The sequence below is a fragment of the Oncorhynchus gorbuscha genome, linkage group LG20 (genome assembly GCF_021184085.1).
Source record: "Oncorhynchus gorbuscha isolate QuinsamMale2020 ecotype Even-year linkage group LG20, OgorEven_v1.0, whole genome shotgun sequence".
Classification (NCBI taxonomy): Eukaryota; Metazoa; Chordata; class Actinopteri; order Salmoniformes; family Salmonidae; genus Oncorhynchus; species Oncorhynchus gorbuscha.
The window spans coordinates 17,374,836-17,392,799 of NC_060192.1; the positions used below are offsets into that span (position 1 = coordinate 17,374,836).

Genomic DNA, 17,964 nt, shown 5'->3' on the forward strand with positions numbered 1-17,964 from the left:
ACTGTATTTAATCATAAGCCACTGCCAGATATCTGGATAGGGCTAAGCCCAGAGTTTCTTTCCTTGGCAAATCGCGCTGTTAAGACGCTGATGCCCTTTGCAACCACATACCTATGTGAGAGTGGATTCTCGGCCCTCACTAGCATGAAAACAATATACAGGCACAGACCACATGTGGAAAATGATTTAACACGGAGACTCTCTCCAATACAACCCAACATTGCAGAGTTATGTGCATGCTTTCAAGCACACCCTTCTCATTAACCTGTGGTGAGTTATTCACAATTTGATGAACAAATAAGGTTTTATATGTAAGATGGCTGGGCGAGTGTGGTCTGGACGAGTGTCTCGTTGGTCTGGGTGTGGTGTCTGTTGATCTGTTGCTCCTGTGTGAGATGTTGGGGCTGCGGTTGAGGGCGCTGTCCTTTAGGGTTCGGGCGAAGGTGGGCACTACTGCCTTGTATAGGTGGACGTATACAAGGTTCAGTGTTCTCTCTCCCTATGCTCAGAAAAGAGGAAGCAGAGGCTTCCAAGTTTCACCATCTAGTAAGCTCTCTCTCTTCATCTCTCTCTTGTTTGGATTGACCTCCAGGTTGCTCAAGGCAGATGGTGGGAAGGAAGGGAAGTTGCAACCGGTTGCACAGGAATCTCCTACTACCTTTTTAAGCTTTAATACATCATCCCTCTCAATATACTCTCACTATCATGCTGTTATGACTTCTGCTGTAGGCTTCTGGGGAGCGCTGCCCCCAACAGTCCTTTAAAGCTGCAATATGTAACTATTTGGGGACCTGACCAAATTCACATAGAAATGGCTTGTTTTGTCACACAAACTGAAATGAGACAAACTATTAGAATTTCAGCAAACAGAGAATGCCAGTGCGATTTCTGCATAGTGCACCTTTTAACATAAGCACCTATCTGTGTCTTGCACAGCTGTAGAGGCCCGCTTCCCAAAATAAACAAGGTGGAAAAACGGTTAGACAGGGCCACAAACATAAAACACCAAACAGAAGTTGAGAGAGCTCAGAGGAGAGAAACATGGTGTGATGATCGGAGTGTCCCCTCTTCGTTTGCATCTGGGGCCTGCTTGGTTTCAGAGCACACTGTGCCCATCTAACTTGATTTCAAGATGTGGAGACAAGAGGTAGAGGTAGAGGGACCAGGGAAATTATACCCAAGGAGAACAAAGTGCTGCTATCAAATGCACATCCCAGCGATGGTCCCTGGAAAGGCAGGCTGCAGACCCCTGGACCCTCTGAAGACTCATATACTGCCTCTCTGAGATCTCCTCCAAACGGCGCAACATAAAAGTCTCCAACTGTGATGGATTCATAAATGCATGCTTAGCCTGCGTCTGTCGAGGCTACCCGGGGCTACAGACAAACAGAAACAGCATAGTCTCTGTTGGCAGCAGGGCCGCTTATGGAACATTCATGTGGACTCAGCCTCCATGTGGACACAGCTGATTGAATTTCATCTCTTCACTATCCCACTAATAGGCTTTTCTTTTCACTCTATATTGATACTCACCCAAGACAAGGACTCAACTAAGTGAATCCCCTTTGCAAAATGAAACACCTGCAAAGTTTACTAACGGCTGTCCATGGAAACCCTAAAGTGTTCTCTGCTAACCCTAATGGGATGTAGGGTTGACTATACCCCCTCACACATTCTTAAGTGAGGGACTCGAGGCTGTACTTATGTGTGTCCATAAAGGAAGTAGTGCTTCAACTGCTGAACATATTAGTATGTGTCAGTGGGTTCGAACGTGTGTATGCAACTGATTGACGTGTGTGTGGGTTGTGTGGGTGGTGTGTGTGGTTCCTCCATTCATGTCTTCCGTGCTGCTTAATGTGTTATGGTTCTGAGTCTTTGACTAATTATCATGTCTATAGAAGGATTAGGAGTGGTCTGTCTGACTGTTTGCTAACCGCCCCAGACTATGAGCACCAGACTGGTCAATGGCTCCAGTCTCCTCCAGTTTCTGTGTGACACAAACACCACGATGGTCGGTTGGTTGGTTGTGATGCTCATTATTCACCATGACCACGATTTCCTCCATTGCAAAAGGCCTCATGACAAACGGAACAATAACGGAAACAATAATACTAGCATCCACCACTTCCACCCTGGTGAGACCAAAATATGTGCCGCCCGCCTAATACGAGCCAGCTGTGTTCTGGGTGGGGGGAATTAAAAACATGGCCTATACAAGTCCCATTGCCAATGGGAGTACAGACAGACTCAGGGAAAGTATGTGGTGCTGGCCGGATGATATTATGATATATGTCAAGTCATTCTTGTTTAGGAAAGATGCAAAACTAACAATAATGCCATTGGTTAACAATGTTTTACAATTTTTTATGGTAACGCGAATTCTAAACTCATGAAAGTATGGTCAATTTGGTTAGAACGAGCTGCGAGTCAAACAGAGAACAATGTATAGGTGAGAAGACAACAGTGGAGGTGAGAAGGGTTTTAAACGTGGCGACAACTCAACAGACTCAGTCTCTGGGGTTGATGCAAAGGGCGACAGCAACACTTACCACAGAAGTGAACAACAGAACATAAACAAATACATCTGTCTTTTCTCCTTAATTTATACCTTGTTGTTTAGCCTACTTTTCATTTCACCCGTGGAATGGTGCAAAGCCATAGTAAATCTGGGCCCGTATTAATAAAGCGTCTCAGAGTATGAGTGCTGATCTAGGCTCAGTTCTGCCTTTTAGATCATAATGAATAAGATTACATGGACAGCGGGGACATGATCCTAGATCAGCACTCCTACTCTGAGAGGCTTTATGAATACGGGGCCAGGTCCAAAGTATTTTAGGTTGGGGGCTCTTACTTGTAGAGGCTGTCGGGTTCCAGGCACTTGAAGACCAGCGAGTAGAGCACAGAGTGAGGATGGTCTCCATTCCTCCGACCCGCAACCACACAGGACGATCCCAAACCTGAGAACAGGTCATCCACCAGACTTAACACCTCACCTACCGGAGATGGGAGGTGAAAGAGAGAGAGAGAAAGAAGGAAAGAGCGAGACAGAAGATGTAGAATGAGAGAAAGTGAGTGAATAGATGTATGAAGAGTAAAAGACGGATGGAGAGACAATCACAGGGTTAATAGACTTACTGTGCATTGACCATGTTGCAACCCATGTCCTGTTCCTCTTAAATAAAGTGGCAAATCTACCAGAAAGGCCACAAGTCTGCTGTTTTGTCCTAACATGCACTCTCACCTATTGTTCTTCAGTGATATGTTTTACAAAACAAACACATGCCAAGCTAGCCTTGGTCACAGAAAACAGACACAAGTGCAATGAAAAGTAATGAATTAAGTTTTAAGAGGGAGATTCTTTCCAGCATTGATCCTTCCACTTGGCGCTTAATTGTGTTCCAAGTCATTCCGAGTTTCACTTCAGCTCAGCCCAGAGGGAAAGATTTCTGAAGCACAAATCCTGAGGCAAAATGAAATCAGACTTCCTCTGGCAGCCGGCCCCACACGGTACATTATAGAACCGTAAGAAAACAGGACTTTTCTCCTTTATGGCCACATGGTACTGTTACAATGATATCTCACTGAGAACCCCTGTGTCTCACAAACACCAGTTCACAAGTTGTGAAATATCTTTCATGTCAGCTTAAGGGAAAATAATGACACACTTGTTCATTCAGACATGCACCAAACCGCTTCCAGCGCTCAGAGGGGTGGTGGAAAAGAGAGAGAGCTGTCGAAACAGTTTAAAAGCTCTAAAATGTTTGGGATTTCAAACGATTTCTACAAGATGTAAAGGGAGCTTAGCTTCAGCTTATGACATGCAGGCCAACTTATAAACACAGGGAATATGTCTGTCCGGTGGGGCAGGATGATATGGTAAGGAGGGTTGCAAAAGTGAGGAAAGAAGTGAACAAATGAAAGATCTGACACGTTCCCAGAAAGGGGTCTATGTATAGTAGGTTTCCCAAACACATTCCTATACTTCGAGTCTCCCTGTGCCAGGTTTACTATTTCGAAGGTTTTCTCTTTCGAAACATGCAAATGCAAATTGGACCTTTTTATTTATTCACAGGAGGAGAGCCAGCAGATCAAGTACACTATAAGGTTGTTTTTCCCGCTGGACTGAGATCCTCTTTTGAGAAACATGCTGAAATAGGCCGAACTGGAATTGTCTTGGAACTTTCTTGATCCTCCACTGATATAATTGATGATTTACTTGAAAGTTTATGTTATGCTTGTGTACATTTTCTCTCTGGGATGAATTACTTCACATATATTCAGTCCACATGTTTTGAATGAAAGCGTACGTACAAGTCCGGTGGGGCAGGCGGTGATGGTAAGGAGGGTTGCAAAAGAGAGGAGGAAAGGAGTGAACGAATGAAAGATTTGACATGTTCCCAGAAACACAATCCACGCAATCTCTGGTGAAGACCACCAGCACACTTAGTAAACAATACATTGCCAGATCCTTCTTCGAAACATCCATGTTAATCCAAAAATGAAATAAGAGAGCACATCGACACTAGTTCAAACACACCATGCTTACACATCACAGGCTTTTGTCCAGAAAGGCTGATACCTTGTTTAATAAGAGCACTTGGCAAAAAGAACACTTAAAATGACATAGACCTCTGTAAGCGGATGGTGCTCGGCACACGGTGATTTACTGCTCCGAAACCATGTAAAAGTGTTTACATGCTTGACCATGTTTTTATGGAGGATGGGATGGGTAAGTATTTGTAAGCCATATTGTCTTAGCATAGCCGAGCAGTCCCTTTTGATCCTGGGGTCGGAGTCAACATTGTCCTTATGATTCCACCGTATGTGTGGCCTTGGCCCGCATACCACCAAGCTGCTGCTGCTCACGATTTATGGAACAGATCTGGGCCCCGTTTCCCAAAAGTATCTTCAGGCTACGTTCATAGTTAGAACTTTCGTAGGAGCATCGTTAGATCTCCCAGCTGTTTCCCAAAACCATCATTACTAAAGTTACTCTTGAAACCACTCGTTATTAGACCCCTGCTAAGTACGTCGTTAGATGCTTTTTTTTTTTTGCCCTTCCGCATCACTTTATACACATAATATATCAGCTAAACACAAAATCAAGCTGTTTATCTGTGACCACCGATAACTTCAGAATGAATGTGACCGTGAAAGATGCTTCATATGAAAACCGAGATGAATGTATTCAAAGATATATAAAGTGTAGCAGGGTGATTTTAATTGTCCCCCCCCAAGTTTTCAGATTTTCTATTTACTGTTGAACATAAAAGATGGCAAAAACACCAGCAAATCAGCTCCAAGTGATTTTAAGTTGTGAAATCTGTTCCAAAGTATTCCCACACATAATAGAGAGAGACTGTATATGTGATCATATACACATTTCAACAAGGTTTGACCATTCACTCAAGAAAAAAATCTACCCGCGGCTGAATCTAGTTGATGATCCCTGTAGTGTAGGCACATGGATCTACAGTGTATATTTGAATGATATTGAAATCAATTTCATGTTAATTGAATTTGTAAAAAAAAGAAAGAAAAAAAAGAAGCTATTTGTACGATACTCTCTGTAATTCTTGGCTCAATATATTTCATGTGTACTGATGTGCCAAATCTTGATTTAGTTCATTATTATAGGGTAAGCATTGGAATAAGACACCTCAATATTTGTAGCCACAGGGGATATCTCTCTAGGAGCTGACCTATCGTCAGTATTGTGGAATAATTTGTTAAGGTGAGATTGTAAAGGGAGAACGCTGATCCAAAAGTAGTGCTTTCTTCTTTCGATCCTCTCGATGCCTCAACGACGCACTTCGAAAACGTTCTCTCTGTGTGGTGTTTTTGGAAATGGATGTTACATACTCGACCGTTGTGTCATTAAAACACACGGAAGCCTAAGTTCCATCGCTTTCTAGAAACCAGGCCCAGCTCTTCATTCACCATTTTCCTCTCATTTAATTGCTTATCTCTTTAGTTTTTTTTGTTGTTTTGTGATTTCTCATTGGTTCATCTACACTGTTATGGTAGGCCACCTGTTTCACGTTAACAGTTAATTGCGACGCGAACGAAGCGATGACCAAGTGTCATTAGGGGCTACCATAAACTGGAAGAATGACTTGGTGATGTTCAATGGGATAGAATGTGTTTTAGAACGTCTTAGCCTAGCAAGAATGTTACATTTTTCAGACAAAAATAAATAAAGTTTTACAAAAGTAATAACAAGGCAGAATTACAGAAGCGTTCAGGTTTACCTTTCCTCGCAGTTAGCATATACCGAAAGCCAAGTATGCTAACAGTCAAATTATTTGTGAAACAGTAAATCGTCCCTATCAGACCACTTGATCTTTAGCGTAAACAAACCATAATGATGTATTTAAGATTGACTCTTGACGCAATACAGCTTGCCTTTTCCAGTCTACTCTTCCCTTTCAATGGCACAACTATGAAAGGAATGCCCCGGACAAGCCATAAATCTGCTGCTTCATGCAGGCTAAAGGTAGAAAGAGAGAGCGCAGAAAAGGAAGGTCGAAGGGCAGAGGAGGGAGGAGAGTGCAAGAAGAAGGAGGGAGGGCGGGAGAGAGAAGACAGAAGTTTAATGTTTCTGGATGTGGTCTGTGAAGGAATGATGTCTTTGTATGTTTTGATAATCAGAATAAATCAGGGGCTGATGCGTGACTTGGTGCAGTCTAGATCAAGGATATCCTTTTTATAGATGTGTAATTATCACATAATTGTGATTTTCAAAAAGGACAAAGACAAACAGCAGGGCTCACGCTCCTGTCTCTCAGCCAGCCTGCCCACCCATGGCTGTCCTGTCCACTCACAAAATACTGAACCCCGCCAGAGAGTGAGAGAGCTCACTGCACTGAGGCTAACCGCCACAAACACACGCACGTATGCACAAACACACATGTACAAACACAGGCACGCGCGCACACCCTTACACACACACATGCACACAAACACACACACATTCCCCACTGGGCACAGACATTAGTTCAACGTCTAGATTTGATTTATCAAATCAAATCTAAATCAAATCAAATGTATTTATATAGCCCTTCGTACATCAGCTGATATCTCAACGTGCTGTACAGAAACACAGCCTAAAACCCCAAACAGCAAGCAATGCAGGTGTAGAAGCACGGTGGCTAGGAAAAACTCCCTAGGAAGAAACCTAGAGAGGAACCAGGCTATGTGGGGTGGCCAGTCCTCTTCTGGCTGTGCCGGGTGGAGATTATAACAGAACATGGCCAAGATGTTCATAAATGACCAGCATGGTCCAATAATAATAAGGCAGAACAGTTGAAACTGGAGCAGCAGCACGGTCAGGTGGACTGGGGACAGCAAGGAGTCATCATGTCAGGTAGTCCTGGGGCACGGTCCTAGGGCTCAGGTCCTTCCAAGAGAGAGAAAGAAAGAGAGAATTAGAGAGAGCATATGTGGGGTGGCCAGTCCTCTTCTGGCTGTGCCGGGTAGAGATTATAACAGAACATGGCCAAGATGTTCAAATGTTCATAAATGACCAGCATGGTCGAATAATAATAAGGCAGAACAGTTGAAACTGGAGCAGCAGCACGGTCAGGTGGACTGGGGACAGCAAGGAGTCATCATGTCAGGTAGTCCTGGGGCACGGTCCTAGGGCTCAGGTCCTCTGAGAGAGAGAGAGAGAGAATTAGAGAGAGCAAATGTGGGGTGGCCAGTCCTCTTCTGGCTGTGCCGGGTGGAGATTATAACAGAACATGGCCAAGTTGTTCAAATGTTCATAAATGACCAGCATGGTCAAATAATAATAAGGCAGAACAGTTGAAACTGTTTACATTTGGTTGAGTTGTCAATTAACCTGAATTCAAAGTGAAATCAATCAAAAAGTCACTATGACATTGGATTTAGGTTTAAAGTTAGGTGAGAAAAAGACTAAATTCCCATACGTTGATGACTTATTTCAAATCCAATTTCCACGTTGATTTAACGTCATCACATTGAAGTGTTTTGTTGAAATGACCTGTAAACAGCGTTGGGCCACTTCGTCCTCCACTGTGTTCATCTCACAGGAGCCCTAAGATGCAGACCACACCGGTCTGCTGTGTGCACAGGCGTCGCAAAAATAATGTACACATACAGTGGCAAGAAAAAGTATGTGAACCCTTTGGAAATACCTGGATTTCTGCATACATTGGTCATAACATTTGATCTGATCTTCATCCCGGTCACAACAATAGACAAACACAGTCTGCTTAAACAAATAACACACAAACAATTAACGTTTTCATGTCTTTATTGAACACGCCGTGTAAAAATTCACAATGCAGGGTGGGGAAAGGTATGTGAACTCTCGGATTTAATAACTGGTTGACCCTCCCTTGGCAGCAATAACCTCAACCAAACGTTTTCTGTAGTTGCGGATCAGACCTGCACAACGGTCAGGAGGAATTTTGGACCATTCCACTTTACAAAACTGTCTCTGTTCAGCAATATGCTTGGGATGTCTGGTGTGAACTGCTCTCGTGAGGTCACGCCACTTCATCTCAATTGGGCCACTCCAGAAGGCGTATTTTCTTCTGTTGAAGCCCTTCTGTTGATTTACTTCTGTGTTTTGGGTCGTTGTCCTGTTGCATCACCCAACTTCTGTTGAGCTTCAATTGGCGGACAGAAACCCTAACATTCTCCTGCAAAATGTCTTGATAAATTTGGGAATTAATTTTTCCATCGATGATAACAAGCTTGTCCAGGCCCTGAGGCTACAAAGCAGACAATCAAACCATGATGCTCCCTCCACCATACTTTACAGTTGGGATGAGGTTTTGTTGTTGGTGTGTTGTGCCTTTTTTTTCTCCACACACAGTATTGTGTGTTCCTTCCAAACAACTCAACTGAAGCTTAATCTGTCCACAGAATATTTTGCCAGTAGCTCTGTGGAACATCATTGCACTTTTGCAAACTTCAGATGAGCAGATTTTGTTTGTTTTTTCTTCCGTGTTGTCCTCCCATGAACACCAGTATAGTTTAGTGTGTTACGTATCGCAGACTCTTCAACAGATACGTTAGCATGTTCCAGAGATTTCTGTAAGTCTTTAGCTGGCACTCTAGGATTCTTCTTAACCTCATTGAGCATTCTGCACTGTGTTATTGCAGTCATCTTTGCAGGATGGACACTCCCAGGGAGAGTAGCAACAGTGCTGAACTGTTTCCGTTTAAATACAATTTGTCTTACCGTGGACTGATGAACATCAAGGCTTTTAGAGATACTTTTGCCACACTTTCCAGCTTTATGCAAGTCAACATTTCTTAATCTTAGGTCTTCTGAGATATCTTTTGTTCGAGGCATGGTTCACATCAGGCAATGCTTATTGTGAATTGTAAACTCAAATTTGTGTGTTTTTTATAAGGCAAGGTAGCTCTAACCAACATCTCCAATCTCGTCTCATTAATTGGACTCCACGTTACTGTAGCTGACTCCTGACTCAATTAGCTTTTGGAGAAGTCATCAGCCAAGGAGTTGGCATACTTTTTCCAACCTACACTGAATGTTTAAATTATGTATTCAATATAGACAAGACAAATACACTAATTTGTGTGTTATTAGTTTAAGAACACTGTTTGTCTATTGTTGTAACTTAGATGAAGATCTGATCAAATATATGTAGAAATCCAGGTAATTCAAAAGGGTCACATACATTTTCTTGCCACTGTACATGTTATTCAATCATTTCATACAAACTGCTCGCGCACGTCAATGAGAGCCTGCGTGGCCAGGAGCTGAAATAGAACTTGGCTCTATTTTAGAAGCTTGACACACTGCAATTCCTGCCTCTCCCATCTCCTCATTGGTTTTTAGGAGCATACAGTATACCCACATGGGTGATTGAAAGATGAGGTCCACACTCCAATCCCAGGACAAATGAGATAGCAACAGCAAGCTAGCTAGCTAAATGTCCATGAATGTTTCATATGGGTTTCGACCTGTCCCCAAATTAATATCGTTGGTTTAGAGTTATTTTGATATTTCAACCTGAGTGTCCTGATCGCGTCTGGTGTGGATGGATAAAATCAACATACGCACAATGGCACAGGCGACTCACACACGTGCCCGGTGTAGTCAGCATGTAAGGAAAAGATATAGAAAAGGTATAGAGAAGAAGGGACACGTGTGCGGCAGGCAGGTTGTTTCCCACCATCAAGGCTGTGTTTATTCATGCACAGTATTCAACACATACCAGATGGTAAAATCGTCATCTCTCTCTGACATTGCTCTCTAATGACTGGTCAAGACCAGTGGTTTTATCCTTAGACTCTTTAGCAGATAAACAGGAGGACAAGAGAAAACATGAGAGACCAGATGTGTTTGTGTGGACCCATTCAAAGTACCTTAACACCATTTCTCCCTGCTACTGGTAGTGAAACATCTTAACAGCTGCAGAACCTTACCCAGCCCCAATGTAAATTGTCCTGTTCAAAAAAACACGCTCCACTGTCCCCCCGCCTTATGCACAGTCTCAGGCCCCTCCCTATATGCACTGTAACAATGAACAACCGAACAGCACCAGCCCCAGACCTGGCCTCTAATCCTGCCTATAACCCCTTCCTCAGCCCTAGACTCATCCTCGTTCTCCATCGCTAGCCGCCTTTCCTTTACCTCCTTTACCCTCTTGGTTTCTCTCCTGCCTCTGAGTAGCTAGTCTGGCGCTGGCCGGGGCCTCGTTTACCTTAGCTCACCCCTTTTAGGTAACACCTCAGCCCTGCCAAAAACTTTGCTGTCAGCCCACTGTACGAGAAAGTACAGAGCGCAGCACGAGCGCTCCTGCCTGCCTTCATTCATCCAGCGCTATGCAGAGAGAGAAGGGGCAGAGGGAGAAGGAGGGGTGGAGAAGGGAGGGGATGGAGGAGTGTAGGGGAGGGGTAGGGTGGCGGTGGGCTTGCCAGCACAGTTACGCACCGCTGCTGCTTTTTATTCCAGTCCTGTGGGGGTCCGCGACGGGGGCGCGAAAAGCAGGCAGCACCACACCACAAGGGAGGGGGAACCTCGCTTTCCTGTGAGTCTACAATCGCACATACCGCACGCACACACACATGCAGGCAAACACACACAGAGGGATACACACTCAAGCGTAGCTGGATACACACTCCCATACAAGCACACACTCAGATGGATACACCACTCGAAAGTCACACTTGCACTTTCTCCTTCTCACACTCACAGATGGTAACACCAAAACACAGAGATACTCACTTACACTCTCTCATAGACACACACAGCCAGGGATGGTTCTAAAGTGCCTGTATAGAAGGGATACTGCACAGTGAGAGAGAACACAGCAGCTAAGAGGGAGAGTATGTAACCCATACAAGGATGGGAGGGACTTAGGGAGGGCTCCCCTCTCTCTGAGTAAGGTGGGTTTGGAAGCAGTGGGTCTTTAAGGGTGTGTGTGTGTGTGTGTGTGTGTGTGTGTGTGTGTGTGTGTGTGTGTGTGTGTGTGTGTGTGTGTGTGTGTGTGTGTGTGTGTGTGTTACATATTCTGGTCTGGCATTACAGTATGTCTGGGTCACAGACATGGTAATTATGTGGCCTGCCCTCCAAGACACGCTAAATTCACCCCTGACAATACACACAAATGTAACTGCAAATATTGCAAACAACCTCAGCGACTTGTGGAGATTGTTATTCATCATTTCCAACTAACCCTCGCCTATGGAGGAGCAGATGACATCAACTCGGTATGGCCTACACCAACTGTCATCCAGTCCAAAACAGATCAGGACAGGAATAACAAGGCACTGATGATTATGGAGCCTGTTAACAAGGAAACTTCATTCATTTGGCCCCCATTGCCAAAACACTCCTTCCACACTCCTGTCACGTGACAGTGGATCTGCCTTTGGAAGGCAACTAAACAATATGAGGCCTTTCCTTCAGTCACAGGTGGCTAAATGTGCAAAGAGTGTGCAAAGCTGTCATTTGGGGCGGCAGGTAGCCTCGTGGTTAGAGCGTTAGGCCAGTAACTGAAAGGTTGCTGGATCGAATCCCTGAGCTGACAAGGTAAAAATCTGTCATTCTGCCCCTGAACATGGCAGTTAACACACTGTTCTCCGGTAGGCTATCATTGTAAATAAGAATTTGTTCTTGCCTAGTTAAATAAAGGTTTAAAAAAGATCAAGCCAAAGGGTGGCAACTTTGAAGAATATAATATATATTTGCGTTTTGCTTAACACTTTTTTTGGTTACTACACAATTCCATATGTGTTATTTCTTAATTTTTATGTCTTCTACAATGTAGAAAATAGTTAAATAAAGAATAAATCTTGAATGAGTAAGTGTCCACACTTTTTACTGGTACTGTATATCTGACCGTATATCTGACCCAAAGAAGTTTTTTAATACATTTGAACACTTGTAGGTCATTTTTTAATGTATTATTTATTTTATTTTATCCCCCCCTTTTCTCCCCAATTTCGAACTCGTCTCATTGCTGCAACTCCCCAACTGGCTCGGGAGAGGCGAAGGTGTATCCTCCGAAACATGACCCGCTTAACTGCACTCCTTTTTAAGGTACAATACATTAGGAAATAAAGCATATTGCATTCTCCGTTTCACCTGTCACATTAGCTTTCATTATGAAGCTTACCGGTAGCCTCTAGTCACATGGTGTTTGTTTACAAACACATAACATCGAGAGACCAGAGCCTTGTAATTCACTCACTATTGTGCAGCACGTGCCAGGTGATCTAGTTACAGTATGGAATTCGCAATCAAACTTCTTGTTAACAGCAGAGAACCCCTTCCGGATCAAGAGCCTTGCTGTCTGATACGTATTTTGTGCATAGCATTTCTGAGTTACTTGTATAACTTTATGAGCTGAGATGTCTGTCCTGCAAATAGTTTGACAGAGACTGTATAATAACTGTTAATGTGTTCATTAGCAGTTAGCTAGCATTTACTATGGGATTGTGCATGTACTTGTTAGCATTGCTAACCATCAGATTAGGGAGGTTCAGTGGGGTTTGAAAATAAGTGACCCTTGTGTTCAGTGCCAGTAATACCGAGATGGCACAAGGTCGGTATGAAGGTGTGACAAAGCTCTGGGATTGTGTAGCCTCCAGAGGGGCTCTGGTCTGCTCCCTGTCAACCTGGCTGTCAATACCAAGGCGAAACCAGGCACAGCTAGTAAAGTTTAGGCCCCCGCCTGAACTCTATTAAGGGAGAAACTATATGGCGTGATCTCCAGTTTACATGGTGATTAAAACCTTGTGACAAACAACATGTGTCTTCTCCTTAATGTAAGCAGCGCGAGGAACAAGTCATCGCTGGGGAACGTGAGGGAGAACGGAGGAGTATGGACCGGGAGACTGGAAACATTTCAGTTCCCCGCACTTCCTGACTCCCCCAACTACCCCACCAATTTGATCTTATTTGTCCCTACTGTATGTGGGTGAGGGTGTGGTGCATGGTAGCCTGCTGCTTTGTGTTGGAAGGCCAGACCTCCTCTTCAGAGAGCAGTCTGCCTGACATATAATTTCAATTACACTGTTTAATGCAGGCAGAATATAATTGCTCGAGCCATTAGCTCGCTGTGTGTGCCTCCTCGGTCGGTGTGGTGTGTGTGCCCTGGGGTCGTTGGGTTCACTCATGAACTTTTCTTCCCAAAGCGGAGGACAGGGGAGTCCAAACTAGAGCAGTACTGTGACTATAAAGACAAATAGGGAGTCGACGCTTTTTCAGTCATGTGTGGTTTAAACTGCTCTGGAAATTCTATTGAACTTCACATTTTTGGTAACTTTCTAGAATTTGGAAAATTTCTGGAATTCTCTTAAATTGTGTTTATCATTTTAGGTGAGCGCATGTTGGAGTTAACACACATTTCCTATTGGTGTCACATTGCAAAATGCCTTTATTGTGCACTAAAACATGTTTTTGCAGTATAAGATAAATGTTGCACCCTAACCGGAGAAACCGGGATGGAGGATTTGTTTGAGTAGCTTCCTCCTAAGTGTGTAAAAGTTTTGTCTGTCTGTCTGATTAAACAGACAGACAGCATTCCAGCGGCTTGGCCCAGATGTCTCTCCCTCATGTCTGTCCCTCTCTCTAAGACACCCTAAGACAGTACGGCGGGAGCTAACATTAATGATATGCATGTCAATCTCTCAATCTCTCATCAATCTCTCATGGTTCAAAGTAGAGGAGAGATTGACTTAATCACTACTTGTTTTTGTAAGAAGTGTTGACAAGCTGAATTGCACCGAGCTGTCTGTTTAAACTACAAGCACACAGCTCGGACACCCCTGCATACCCCACAAGACATGCCACCAAAGGTCTCTTCACAATCCTCAAGTCCAGAACAGACTATGTGAAGCGCATAGTACTACATAGAGCCATGACTACATGTCAGAGAGAATAGTATATGGCTTGGGTGGCTGGAGTCTAACGATTTTCGGGTGGCATTCTTTCATGCCACCTGATATAGAGGTCCTGGATGGCAGGGAGCTCGGCCCCAGTGATGTACTGGGCTGTCCGCACCACCCTCTCCATACTAAGCAGTGATGCAGCCAGTCAATATGCTCTCAATGGTGCAGCTGTAGAATGTTTTGAGGATTTCAGGGCCCATGCCAAATCTTTTCAACTTCCTGAGGGGGAAGAGGCGCTGTCACGCCTTCACAACTGTGCGTGTGTTAGTGGACCACTTTGAAGCTCTAGACCAGCTCCACTGCAGCCCGATGTGGATGGATGGGGACATGCTCACCTCTCCCCCTGTTTCCTGTAGTCCATGATCAGCTCCTTGGTTTTACTGACATTGGGGGAGAGGTTGTTATCCCTGCCAGGTCACTGACCTCCTCCCTGTAGGCTGTCTCATCGTCGCCGGTGATCACACCAAGGAACATCAGGGACTACAGGAGGGGACTAAGCACACACCCTTGTGGGGCTCCAGTGTTGAGGGTCAGCATGTCGGAGGTGATGTTGCCTACTCTCACTACTTCGGGTCGGCCCGTCAAAAAGTCCGGTATCCAGTTGTAGAAGGAGGTGTATCATCCCAGGGTCCTAAGCTTGGTGACGTACTTGCTGGGACAAATGGTGTTGAACACTGAGCTGTAATCAATGAACAGCATTCTCACATAGGTAATCTTCTTCTCTACAGTGGCAAGAAAAAGTATGTGAACCCTTTGGAATTACCTGGATTTCTGCATAAATTGGTGATCAAATTTGAACTGATCTTCATCTAAGTCACAACAATAGACAAACATAGTGTGCTTAAACTAATAACACACAAATTATTGTATTTTTCTTGTCTATATTGAATACATTATTTGAACATTCACCGTACAGGTTGGGAAAAGTATGTGAACCCCTAGGCTAATGACTTACATTTACATTTAACATTTAAGTCATTTAGCAGACGCTCTTATCCAGAGCGACTTACAAATTGGTGCATTCACCTTATGACATCCAGTAGAACAGTCACTTTACAATAGTGCATCTAAATCTTAAAGGGGGGTGAGAAGGATTACTTATCCTATCCTAGGTATTCCTTAAAGAGGTGGGGTTTCAGGTGTCTCCGGAAGGTGGTGATTGACTCCGCTGTCCTGGCATCGTGAGGGAGTTTGTTCCACCATTGGGGGGCCAGAGCAGCGAACAGTTTTGACTGGGCTGAGCGGGAACTGTACTTCCTCAGTGGTAGGGAGGCGAGCAGGCCAGAGGTGGATGAACGCAGTGCCCTTGTTTGGGTGTAGGGCCTGATCAGAGCCTGGAGGTACTGAGGTGCCGTTCCCCTCACAGCTCCGTAGGCAAGCACGATGGTCTTGTAGCGGATGCGAGCTTCAACTGGAAGCCAGTGGAGAGAGCGGAGGAGCGGGGTGACGTCAGAGAACTTGGGAAGGTTGAACACCAGACGGGCTGCGGCGTTCTGGATGAGTTGTAGGGGTTTAATGGCACAGGCAGGGAGCCCAGCCAACAGCGAGTTGCAGTAATCCAGACGGGAGATGACAAGTGCCTGGATTAGAACCTGCGCCGCTTCCTGTGTGAGGCAGGGTCGCACTCTGCGGATGTTGTAGAGCATGAACCTACAGGAACGGGCCACCCAAAAGTCAGCTTATCTGGAGTCCAATCAAAGAGACGAGATTGTAGATGTTGGTTAGAGCTGCCTGGCCATATAAAAGACACTCACAAAACTTGAATTTGCTATTCACAAGAAGCATTTCCTAATGTGAACCATGCCTCAAACAAAAGAGATCTCAGAAGACCCAAGATTAAGAATTGTTGACTTGCATAAAGCTGGAAAGGGTTACAAAAGTATCTCTAAAAGCCTTGATGTTCATCTGTCCACGGTAAAACAAATTGTATTTAAATGGAAAAGGTTCAGCACTGTTGATACTCTCCCTAGGAGTTGCCGTCCTGCAAAGATGACTGCAAGAGATAAGCGCAGAATGTGCAATTAGGTAATTAAGAAGAATCCTAGTGTCAGCTAAAGACTTACAGAAATCTCTGGAACATGCTAACATCTCTGTTGAAGAGTCTACGATACGTAAAAAACACTAAACAAGAATGCTGTTCAAGACATTTTGCAGGAGAATGTTAGGGTTTCTGTCCGCCAATTGAAGCTCAACAGAAGTTGGGTGATGCAACAGGACAACGATCTAAAACACAGAAGTAAATCAACAGAATAGCTTCAACAGAAGAAAATACACCTTCTGGAGTGGCTCAGTCAGAGTCCTGACCTCAACCCGAGATGACCTGAGATGATGCCTCAGCAAGAGAGCAGTTCACACCAGATAACCCAAGAATATTGCTGAACTGAAACAGTTTTGTAAAGAGGAATGGTCCAAAATTACTCCTGAGTACAGAAACCATTTGGTTGAGGTTATTGCTGCCAACCAGTGTCAACCAGTTTTTAAATCCAAGGGTTCACATACTTTTCCCACCCTGCACTGTGAATGTTTACACAGTGCGTTCAATAAAGACATGAAAACGTATAATTATTTGTGTGTTATTAGTTTAATTAAGCAGATTGTGTTTGTCTATTGTTATGACCTAGATGAAGATCATAATAAAATGTTGTGACCAATTTATGCAGAAATCCAGGTATTTCCAAAGGGTTCACATTCTTTTTCGTGCCACTGTAGGTGGGAGAGGGCAGTGTGGAGTGCAATTAAGATTGCATTGTCTTTGGGTCTGTTGAGTCGGTGGGGGTCCTCACACACGGTACAGTGGTGTTATTAATCACAGCGTGCATAAAATGCATTGAGTTCATCTGGAAGAGAAGCATCATTGGGCGGCACACGGCTGGGGCTTCCTTTGTAATCCGTAATGGACTACAGCCCCATCCACATGCTGCAGGCGTCGGAGCCTATGTAGTATGATTCTACCATATTTGTCACGTTCTGACCATAGTTCTCGTGTGTTTTCCTTGTTTTAGTGTTGGTCAGGACGTGAGCTGGGTGGGCATTCTATGTTGTGTGTCTGGTTTGTCTATTTCTATGTTTGGCCTGATATGGTTCTCAATCAGAGGCAGGTGTTAGTCATCGTCTCTGATTGGGAGCCATATTTAGGTAGCCTGTTTTGTGTTGGGATTTGTGGGTGGTTGTTTCCTGTCTTTGTGTTTTATGCACCAGTTAGGACTGTTTCGGTTTTCACGTTCATTGTTTTGTATCCTGTTCATGTTTGAGTTACCTTATTAAATTAACATGAACTCTAACAACGCTGCGTTTTGGTCCGCCTCTCCTTCCCAGGAAGAAAGCCGTTACAATATTCCTATTTTGCCCCTTTTCTCATTTAATGACTCTACAGAGGTCGTAGCGGGACTTCTGGTGCTGGTGCCTGTCCTCAACCCGTAGCCTCTGGGTTGTCTGCAATAGTTCTGTCCTTTAGCTTTAGCGCCAATCCAGGGATTTTGATTGGGGAAGCGGTAAACCTTCACTGTGGGTACAACGTCGCCAATGCATTTCCTTATGAAGCCGGTGACAGAGGTGTCTAGCTCA

At 44.3% G+C, this 17,964-nt stretch overlaps 1 protein-coding gene across 2 annotated transcripts in view; it reads right to left on the reverse strand.

Moving 5' to 3' along the window:
- The window catches only part of LOC124007025 (astrotactin-2-like), a 528,751-nt gene that overhangs the window by 40,822 nt on the left and 469,965 nt on the right, over positions 1-17,964 (reverse strand). For both annotated transcript variants that reach the window (XM_046317271.1, XM_046317272.1), the window contains one exon: positions 2,852-2,993. In XM_046317271.1, the coding sequence (XP_046173227.1) occupies positions 2,852-2,993 (142 nt within the window). The remainder of the gene's footprint in view (positions 1-2,851; positions 2,994-17,964) is intronic.